Raw genomic sequence first — 11,917 nt, 5'->3', positions numbered from 1 at the left:
CGACGGAGGTGATCGAGCTGATGGCTACGAGGGCATTTAATGATTGAGTCAGTCATTGTGAGTGGGTGGATCCAAGGTTTTAAGGTTGGGGTTATGTTTCAATATTCTAATTTTTTAATATTTTATAAAACTAAGAGGTAAGACTTTGGTTTTAAGTTGAAATGTTTTAAAAAATTTAAAAATAAATTCGTAAGCAAGACTTTACTATTGCTAGGATTCAATCCTTGTAACTAACCAATTAATTTTGACTGTATATTTACATGTAAACTATATCTTATTCAAATTTTAACTGATGACAACTGAACTTAGCAAAATCATCTTAAATTCACTCTTAATCACAACAAAATGATAAAAGATTACGAAAAATGAAAAACAAAGTAAAAATCACCAACAACAAATGCCCACCAAATGACATGAAGGTCCCTATTTGCCAATTGCAATATTTATTGGAATATACAAATAATAACTATATATTTAAATGTCAAATGTGGGTAAATGAGCAAGAAACAAACTTTTGGCATCACTATAAATAAATGAAACCCATTACTCGTTATTAAAACTAACCGACTAACTATTAAAACGAGTATTAGTATACAAATACAAAAACAACAAAGAAAAGAAACCTCATATACAATTCCCCATAATTTCAAGATTCACACCATATCAATTACCATAACCAATTTAAGTGGTCCTTTAAAACTTATAATTATTATTTAAGAAGCTCCCCAACTTCCCTATTTGCTCCCACTCTCTTCTATTCTTCTCTCCTTCTCCCAAGATCAGGAGATCATATTGGAGTTTAGAGAGAGAAAGCTTTAATTATTCATTTTAATGGTAGCTTCAATTTGTTTTATTTTATTTTATTTTGATTAAGCTACTAATTTTATTAAATAAAGGAGCTTAAAAAGGCGGTGATTCAATTACCGAAACAGAGTCTTCGTTGTTATCAGATCTCTTATGGCTTCTTTTACATTTTCACGCTCTTTTTTCTTCTTCTTCATCTTCTTCCTTCTTCTTTCAGGTACTTTTAACTCTTAATTGTTTCTATTAATTTTCAGTTATTTGTTTTTAGTCAATTACAAATTTTGCGAAAATTACTTTTTGTTCTTTAAATTTTTTTATTTTCAATTCTTTTTGGTGATTTAATATTTTAATGTTCAATTTAGCTGCGTTTTATCTGTGCTCTGTTTTTTTTTTCTTTTTTTTTATGGAGTAGAAATTGTGTGAGTTATTATTATTCAGATTCATTGTTAGTTTAGAATTATAGCATATGAATTCAATAATAATTCTTAAATTTTAAATTTTCTGGTTTTAGAAAAAAATTATTTTTGTATTCTTCTAAGAAAACAGAGGAATCTTATAATTTTTGAAAATGACAAGTGCAAATTGGTTTTATTGATTTAGAGATGTTAAATCATGTGCAAACTGACTTCAATATTAGTTGTACCATTGTATTGCTTCATTGTACAGTAGTTTCACAACTTTAAAAATGTAAATTGCACTTGAAACAAAAAAAAAGTTGGTTAATTTACAATTCTCATGAATTAGAAAATTTAAAAAGTAAGGATAAAAAATTCTTACTTTTTACCATGATTTAAACATCATCTATTATATTTTCAGTATGTTCAAGCACTCACTTTTTCATATTAAGTCAATTAAATTGACTATCATTTCTATTAACTCTTCTATTCTAATTAAATGTCACATTTAATATCTTATATATATATATATATATATATATATATATATATATATATATATATATATATATATATATATATATATATATATATGATTTTAATCTTAAAAATATTTGATTGTGTTTGGTCAAAGAGTATAGAAATCAATATTAATAAAATTTACAATAAAATGAATGAACAAGATCTCACTTAATTATGTTTTAACTTTTTTGATTGAGATTAAAATACAAACTAAGGATGATTAATGTTTAATACCAAAAAAAATAAATGAGATATATGGTCAAATTAGTAGGAAATATATATTAGATAATTTAATATTAATATAATTTATTATTAGAGTATAGTAATATAACATATTCTTGACACGATTTCAAATCTACCGTGACAAAAAGTTACAGGTCCAAATCACATATGCCCCTCCTTTAAAATTGGAATATTGAACACTAAATATAAATAGAATTTGTAATATATCTACATTTTTATCCTAAAGAGCTCTTACATGAGGTTAAGGGTAAATAACATACTTCATGTTGGGGCTTCAAAATGTTCTTTATACCAAACATTTTTTGACCAACTTAATGAGAGATTAGCAATTTTAAGCGGCTTTTCAGTTCTTTGGGGTAAGATTGCTATTAGTATTTACTATATTTAGGTACCACAATAAGTCATATTGGGATGAAATTTCACCTTTAAAGCTTAAACGCGTATCTAGCTAATCATCACTTTCATGAGCTAGGTTCCCAAATTAGAAATGCATAAATAATAGTCGAGAATGGAATACTAAATGCATTAGAACCTTCCTCCCTCTTTCATTTTTAAATTAGTCATTTACAAAAATTAATTTAAAAATATCTTAGTGGAAGAAATAATATTCATTTTGTTGTGTGATATAATTGCAGGATCAATATTGAGAATTCAAGGCCTAGAAGTGGGAATAAACTATGGACAAATAGCCAACAACATACCATCACCTAGTCGAGTCGCAATTCTTTTACAATCAATCCAAGTGTACCGGGTCAAACTCTATGATGCTAACCCGAATGTACTTATGGCCTTTGCAAACTCAAATGTAGAGTTTATACTAGGACTAGGAAATGAGTACCTTACAAATATGACCGACCCGTTAAAAGCCCAAGCTTGGATCCAAACCCATATCCAACCCTACATTAGTCAAACAAAAATTACTTGCATTGTTGTGGGTAATGAGGTTTTTACTGGCCCTGATGTACAATTGAGTCCTTATGTACTCCCTGCTATGGAAGGTGTCTATTCTGCCCTTAAATCTCTTGGGTTGTCTAACCAAGTAACTGTCACAACTGCACATTCTACGGGTATCTTGCAAAATTCCTTCCCTCCCTCATCCGCATCATTTAAACCCGAATTTGCTCAATACCTACAACCCATGTTAAATTTTCAATCCCAAATTAATTCCCCATTTTTAATCAATGCGTACCCCTTTTTTACCTATAAGGATAGTCCGAATGAAATTTCCTTGGATTATGTCCTATTTAGGCCAAATGCGGGCACTACTGACTCGGCCACAAACCTACATTATGATAACATGTTATATGCCCAAATCGATGCGGTTTACGCAGCGATTAAACAAATGGGTCATACCGATATTGAGGTTCAAGTATCGGAAACGGGTTGGCCATCAAAGGGTGACCCGAATGAATATGGAGCCACAATACAAAATGCAGCTGCCTATAATGGTAATTTGATTCAGAGAGTACAGAAACAAGAGGGTACCCCAGGAAGGCCAAATGTACCTATAATTGTGTATGTGTTTGCACTATTCAATGAGAATTTGAAACCTGGTCCCACTTCTGAAAGGAATTATGGACTTTATTATCCTAATGGTGAACCTGTTTACAATATTGGGTTACAAAAAGGTTATCTTCCTCAATTTTACATTTCTTCCGACTCTCAAAAGACATCGCTCCTGGTAAGTCTCATTTCACATTAATTACCATGCAATCAATTTTAGAAATTCTTAACTAATCAATACCCATTTGTGTAAATCAGCATAAAAGACAAAATATATATCACTAAACTAAAAAAAAATTAAAATCTTATAAGTCTCGTCCTATTAAATTCTTCCACATAAGGGTGATTATGACAAATCACCATTATTTATTTATACTATCTCAATCAGTTTTTATCAAATACTAGCGGATTTAAAATTTTGTTTATGAATTTTTAAAATTAATATGATTATTAGAAAAAATCAAAACAAAAATAAAGGTAAAATTGTTAGTACTATGAATCTAACGGTAAAATTTAATGAATTTGCAGGAAATATGTACATTTACAATTTTGTTGAGCTTATTAACAGCATTGATGATACTTGCTTGAGGAATTTATTTGTACATTTAAGTTATACAAAAATTTGTGGAGATAATAGAGGTCAAATGTAGAAATGATGCTCTTGTTGGCGTTGAGGTTGGAACCGATCCAATTTTCTTACCCTCCCGGCACCAAAATACAACTTTAAAGGTAAGATTTTAGTATTAAGTACTATACTTCTAATTTAAAATTATGGTGTATAATATAATATTTTGTTAATTTCCCAATAATATTACCAAGTATTGATTAATTATGAAAAATAACAACTTAAAGGTGCTTTCCTAGAAAATCTCTAATATATTAAAAATCAAACTGTAGATGATTATAAGACAAAAAAATTGGTATATTAGTTAATAAACTAAAGTTGGTATTATTCAAGGAAAATACCACACTAAGTTGATATTATTCATGGTTAATCGATAGTTAGTATTATTGTAGGAAAATCAACAAAAGATTGTATTATTTACGATAATTTTTTCTTTTTTTTTTTTATTATAACTAGTTGATTAATAATTCCTCCGTTTCTTAAAAGTTATTTTTATTTCTTATTTTGGATTGGTTTTTTTTGTTTTTCTATGAATCTTATTATTTATATCACAAATTTTGAACATAATTAACTTTATTCATCGTCATTTTAATATTTTATTACTGCTTATTGTCCCCATATATTTTTCATTAACTTTATTTTATATTTAAATATTTTTGTAATAGTTGTGTTCCCTATATTTTTTCTACTAACTTTATTTTAATATATTTTAATGCTTATAGACCTCATTTTTCTTTATTAAATTTATTAATTAATAAAATAATACATTTATCATCTAAAAGATTTTATTCTTCTTAATTTCAATGAACGTTCTTTATGAAAACAACTCTAAAGAAAGGAGAAATAAGTAATTAGTTAAAACTTCAAATTCTCCTTTGTGAACATAGGATTCCCAAAAACATGTTATTTTATGAACAAAATCTTATAGATTTTTTTATCTTCCTTTTAGTTGCATGTAAATGTATTTTGCGCTTATTTGTGTGATAAATAATTGGAATATAAAAACCAAGGAGACTTTCTGATAAGAAAACTTCGTTCAAGTGTATTACACAATTATTTTTCTTGATTTGTTTCTTCTCCTTGTACTTTTATAAGCCATATAAAATTAAGTGAACATCTATAATTCTAAAGTCTTTTTCTTTGTTTTTTAGGGATATCTGGCATTACCTTTAAGCATTCAGAATCAAAAATAATTCCATTAACACTAAAATATAATTAAACGCGTCTATATCACCATTTTCAATCATACATACATATTCTTTTTATGATTGAATTCCTCCTGTCTTCAACCAACAAAAATAAAAAAAAACTTCAACTTTGATGATCTTTGGAAAGTGACTTCATTGTATCACTTTTTATCTGTGGTCGTGTTTTCTTTTATACTCGTATTAAGAGCATTTGAGCATGTCCAATAACATATGACATTAAAAAATTTGTTAATTTTTACTTCGTCTCTGCTTGTATTCAACAAAATTTCATTTTAATATTTCATTATCTGTATGTCAATGCTAAGAATTGTATATATACGACAACGATCATGTAAAAATAAATATATAATTTTCTTGATAATATTTAACAAGCCATTTTCATACCGTTTTCATATTAATGAAACCATGAATGAAATAGCGAAATTGGAAGCTACAAGCCTACAACCAATTATATTACACGTCTATGTCTAATATTTGTATAATCTCTGACCTAGAAATTTGAACACAAGAAAATGTGTTTTAAGTAGAAATTTTGTTCTTTTTGGAGGTCTGAATCTCAGTCAGAAGCAGTCCTTTTTGGGCTGTATGATCTTTTTGCTTCTTTTAGTAAAAGTGAATTCTGCCTTATCATCCTTAGGTGGATACCAAACCCTATGAAATATGAATGTGTAAATGTGGTTCAGTCTATTCTGCCTAACTTCTCAAAAACCCTTATCTTTCGGTATTTAAAAGTTGACATCTATGATCTTTCTTGTGCTGATGCATATTCTAGTTATCTGTAAAAACAGGGTAATCTCTGTGCACATTTTTGGAAATAAGCTAGCTTTTCAATTCAGATTCATGTCATTGCAATCGCAATCTTGTCTGATTAACTTTTTATATTAATCAACTATGGTTCGTTATGCAATTATTGTCGTGTTGTTTGACCAGCTGTGAGTATTAGACAATTGGGCCAGCAATAAAAAAGTTATTTTTTTTGTTTTGGTCGAAAAGTCATTTTCAAAACATTTTTATGGTTGTTAATTCGACTAACTAAAAGTATAAAGTCAATTAACATGTCATTTGCTAAAAACACCTTATATGAAATCTAAAGGGCTCCAACTTTTACTTTAACGGCCTATTTAATTAGAGGTATCAAATGGTGGTACTGAAGTGACTTATAGTGTAAAATTTCATCAAAAAATATATGTCATTCCTAAGGTGATAAAACTGATCACAAAAAGTTTTTTTTCTTCATAAATTTCCATTACAACCTCTTCAAATGTTAATCCATTAGAATAAATCTTATGAAGAAAATGAGATGATTGAAGTTGGATAAGCATGACCATCAAAGTAGCCAAGAGATTTTTCAACCAAAATTACACTAGTTTTCATACTTATTACCGCTGTTTAATACCACCTAATAAACGTACCATTATACGTTTGGTCACATGATATGATATAAAAGCCAAACTAACAAATCACGTATTCGAGTCTCAATCATTTTTATTTATATCTTCAGGAATTCCAATATATAATATGTTAAGTGGTTATAACTTTCATCTTATCAAATGATTTGTGGAATGAAAGGAAACGATTAGCCAATTACCCACGAGTTTTTGTAACCCTTAATGACGACAAACTTCCATGAACCAATATCATCCAGAGGAATTTTCATGTATATTTTCTGTGAAAGTTGGTTCCTTTTATTTGAAGATAATAATGAGCAAGTTAATAAAGCGTAACATCAAAGTTATGGTGGAGTCATTAGTATTATGGAGTTGGGTTACTTGTAGCTTTCAATATCAATGGATTAGAGGTGTGGGACCCCATATTTTGTCACTTGAAAAGAAAGTTTCCTTCCTTCTATGGTTTTCACCCATTGCTCGGATAAGATCGACATCTATAGATGTTTATGGATCCGAGGCAATTTGGTGAATGTAACTTTTCAAGAAATAACTATTGTTATAAAGACTGATGTCATATTAGATGTTTGAAAAGGCTTGTGACTGGGTGGTAGATAGTTGACTTTTGTGTTAATTTTTTTTGACTTGTTTTTTGATTTGTTTGTTAGTTGAAAAGTCTATTTAGTTAATGATTTTTCAACTAGTTTAAAAGATGACGTTTCTAGTCAAAATGAAAAGTTGCTATGTTATCTAGTTAATTTATTCGAATAGCTTAAAAGCAATAAAAATAATCAATATTTTCTCGTGTTCAAAAAATCAAACTAAAATGCCGATATTTATTCCCTTTATATTATAACACTCAGAAATTTTCACAACCTTATAAATGCAAATTCTGAAAGGCATAAAAAATATTTATGGTTTCTGGGACCAGGACCATAGGTTCACATTGTAATTGAAATTCACCCTAGACCCTAGTATACTCAGCCATTTCATATGGTTGCGTCGTATGGTCAGCTGCCAAAATCATGAAATACATTGATTCAATGACTTTAGTAAACTTTCAAACACAGGATATGGTTTTTGTTTTTCCAACATTGATAATGAGTGATGACCCAACTGAGAAAATATTAAAACATAATTTTCATATAAAAAATTAAAGAGAGATTAGATTCATAATATATAAACTTAATAGATTACTTTTTTAATTAATTAATTTTAAGATAAAATTTCATCAAATTTTTACATTCAACTTTTTTTTGTATGGATCAATCCCAAATTCATCAAGAAATTCAGCGGTAGTTAAACATAACTTTCTGTGCAGCCCTGAACTAACTAGCGATCTCTAAGGCATGTAGTTACTTTTTCTGCTTGCTTTCTTTGTTGTAATGATGATAAAAAAATCATTCATTTTTTACTTTAGTAGGATTTCTTATTATCCCATAAGATTTTAGTGCACTAATCATTTTCATTCACCATACTTTAGTATTGTGATGATATTTAAATTCGTAATCTTTTATCGCGTTTGTTATTAATTTTATGTTAAGAGATCAATTTAACTAAAATTTTCAATTTATAATCTTTTTCTGCGCAATTTATGTTAATGGCTTCTCAAGATTAAGAAGCCATGTTAAATATAATGAATCAACTCAACCAAAAATTTAAACTGATGATTGAGACCTTAGGATATTTATATATTAAATGCCCTCTCAATCTTTTGGGTTAGAAGTATAGATGCAACACAAAAACATGTGACCTCTAATCATACTGATTTTTAATATCATGTTAAAACACCAAGTCAAGCAAAACTTAACTGCATGGTTGACACCCCATAATATACTAACATTAATTAAGCTTAGATTAACCGAATTAAGCTTGATTCATTATCTTTGATTAAACGTGATAATGAATTAGCTTTATTAATAATATTTTTATTAAATTGTTGTTGTGTTGTTCCTTTCTGCAGGGGCGGGTACAGAATAGGAAGGCTTCAATTTCCAATACACATGAGTTAACCAGTGAAAACCTCAAACAGCAGACACCAGATCAACGCAGAAAAGAACATTTAGAGCAGTTAAATAATTTTTTATTGCATGAAATTCATCGCCAGATTGTTCAGAAATTTAGAGTTGCAGACATTAATTATTTCATTAAAAATGAAATAAAATAATTAGATTCTTAGAATTTTATTTATATAAGTAAAGTAATTCTTTTGGCAGTCATTTTATGACGTAGAACTTAGCTTTAGATTAGGTTCTTAGATCTTTTGATACATGTAATAGACTAAAAACAGTATGAAATTAAGATAGTGGTGTATTCCTTATTAAATAATTTCGGTTAGTTTTAATTGGACTTTGTATTCAGATTGATTTTTTTTTTTATAAAATTTAAGTTTATTTTGGAATAATAGGTTAAGTCAAATTCAGTATAAGATTAGCTAGATAAATATTATATTGTTGAATTTATTTTATATATCCACTATTACTTTATTATTTCTAATTAGTCAAGGGGTACCTATTACAAATAGACCTCATTAGCCATCAAATTATTTACCACATTAATAACCGCAGCCTCAACATATGTTAAACCTAGTTATCGCTTTCTATTTTAGTTCTTCTATTGCTTTATTCGTCAATTGTAAGTTTATTAGTCAATTAAGAAAGAATTTTACTTGACAAATTTAAATTAGATTCAATCTCGTTAAATTTTGTGAGCTTCTATTGCTTTATATTCATCATTATTGAGCACAATCATGCGCCTGCACTTGTTTTCAAGAGATTCCCTCCTTTTGCAGAGTTTGTTACAACAGCATTGTAGCTCCTCCGCTCTTCTCATGACAGTTGTCCTAAATTTGTTATTTCTGTACTACTTCTAGAATGTAGTAGTCCAATGATAGTCATTATATATACATCTTGTAATTACTATGAGGGAAAGAATAAAAAGAAATACAATTAAAGAGAGTACAATGCTATATTCTAAGAATGTTCGTTTGTACTAGTAATTCATAAATGATGTGAGAAATATGCTTGAAAGTCTTCATGGTAACAGAGCTGCATATTTCTCACATGTATCTGTATTGACCCTTTCTTTTCTTTTTTCTTCTTTCCTTCTTCTACACGATGATTGATTCTTCTACAACCTTTACCATTGAACCTTCTAGCCCTTTATACCTACATCCCTCAAATAGGAGTACATCTATCACTGTTGAAAAATTGCTTGGAGCAAGTAACTATAGAAGCTAGAGGAGGTCTCTTGAAATAGGTCTCACATCTAAGAGGTAACTGGGATTTATGAATGGTGACATTAAGAGATGATGCAGAGAATTTAGTGAAACAAGAAGCATGTGATACTTGCAATAATATGATTATTTCATAGATACTTAATAATGTATCAGAATCCATCAAAAAGTCTTTTATGTTTTTTTGATAGTGCACATGCCATATGGGAACAGTTGGAGAATCGTTTTTCAGTGATCAACAAAGCAAGAATATACAAGTTTAACAGAGAAATTTTCTCAACAAAACAAGCTGAAAGGTGCTTGTCCGAGTATTACATAGACATCAAAGGTCTATGGGAAGAACTAGAGAGCCTCAATGCCTTACCAGCAATCACAAAAATGACGGATGAGGTTAGAATGTTTTTGGTTTCCTTGAATACACAACAAACTGAGCAAAAATTGTTTCAGTTTCTAAATGGGTTAGATGAATCCTATAGCACACACAAGAGTCATATTCTCCTTATGCAACCTCTACCCAGTGTGGATGAGACATATAATCTCTTGCAGCAAAAAGAGAGTCAACGTGAAGTCCTTCAAAACGCCAAGGTTGATTCTGATTCTTTGGTGATGTATGGTAAAAGTGTTGAGGAAATCTTAACCTATAATGCATGTGGCAAAATGGGCATAGCAGGGAGAAATGTTGGATAGTTATTGGCTATCCCACTTGGCACACCATGTCTTGATCTTCACATAATAGAGGCAGAGGTAGTATTACTAGAGAAAGAGGGGGTAGGTGGCCAAGGGGTATTCGAGGAGGAAGAACTCACAGAACTTATAGTAATGAAGCGTCTGCAACACCCACTATTAGTCCTGTCCAAATTAAACAACTGATGAAACTTCTACCTTATTCCACCTCCACCACTCATACATCTACTATACCCCATGAAGAAGATTTTGACCAAATCTATGCTGGTATGGCCATTGGTAACTCCACCACTGCTACACAAAACCAATGGATCCTTGATTCTGGTGCGTCAGATCATATGACAGGCACCCTATCCCTTCTTACCCTTACCAAACATCATCCTTATCATACCAAAATTACCCTACCTAATGGCCATATTTCATTTATCACCTGCTCTGGTACTGTTCACTTATCTCCCACTCTCACTCTCCTTTTCACATGAAAGATTTAGGTCTTGTTCGGTATTTTTTAGGCCTTGAAGTTGATCACTCTCCTCAGGGTTATTTTTTGTCCTAGCGTAAATATATACTCAACCTCCTTCAATAATATGGCTTGTCCCACTGCAAACCTTTGCGTCTCCCTATGGCTGCTCACCATAAACTTCATTTAACATCTGGAGACCCTATGCCTAATCTTGAATCTTATCAACATTTGGTAGGCTAACTTATTTATCTCACCATTTCTCGCCCAGATATATCATTTACAGTGCATGCCCTCAGCAAGTTTATGCACAAACCTATGGCTCTTCACTATCAAGCTTCCCTTCGAGTACTCACGTACCTCAAAGGCTCTCCAGACCAAGGTGTTTTGTTTGCAAATTCCCTCGTTTGTTACAACAACATTGCAACTCCTCCACTCTTCTCATGACAGCTTTCCTAAGTTTGTTATTTATGTACTGCTTCTAGAATGTAGTAGTCCAATGATAGTCATTATATATACATCTTGTAATTACTATGAGGGGAAGAACAAAAAGAAATACAATTAAAGAGAGTACAATGCTATATTCTGAGAATGTTCGTTTGTACTAGCAATTCATAAATGATGTGAGAAATATGCTAGACTGAAAGTCTTCAATCATCTATATATATTATCTTAAATTTAGTTCATTTGTATTCCATATTTACTTAAAAACATTGTATCACCTATTTTAGGATTAAAAATTGATTCGGCAATGTTGCTATTTATCGAGCAACTATGTAATAGACGATTTGCAAATTGCAATAGTTATAATGCGTGAAAGTTAGACTTTAAAATTGAGAATTACAAAAATTAT

General features: G+C 29.9%; 1 protein-coding gene across 1 annotated transcript; it reads left to right on the top strand.

Annotated features, from left to right (window-relative positions):
• Nucleotides 1-560: 560 nt before the first annotated feature.
• LOC130812585 (glucan endo-1,3-beta-glucosidase 14) lies at nt 561-9,084 on the top strand. Its single transcript, XM_057678099.1, has 4 exons — nt 561-1,021; nt 2,600-3,645; nt 3,996-4,196; nt 8,649-9,084. The coding sequence occupies exons 1-3, from the start codon at nt 958-960 to the stop codon at nt 4,053-4,055; spliced, it is 1,170 nt and encodes a 389-aa protein (XP_057534082.1). The 5' UTR covers nt 561-957; the 3' UTR covers nt 4,056-4,196; nt 8,649-9,084.
• The last annotated feature ends 2,833 nt before the right edge of the window (nt 9,085-11,917 follow it).

The sequence above is a fragment of the Amaranthus tricolor genome, chromosome 5 (assembly GCF_026212465.1).
Source record: "Amaranthus tricolor cultivar Red isolate AtriRed21 chromosome 5, ASM2621246v1, whole genome shotgun sequence".
NCBI lineage: Eukaryota > Viridiplantae > Streptophyta > Magnoliopsida > Caryophyllales > Amaranthaceae > Amaranthus > Amaranthus tricolor.
This window is presented reverse-complemented; position numbering and strand designations above follow the sequence as displayed.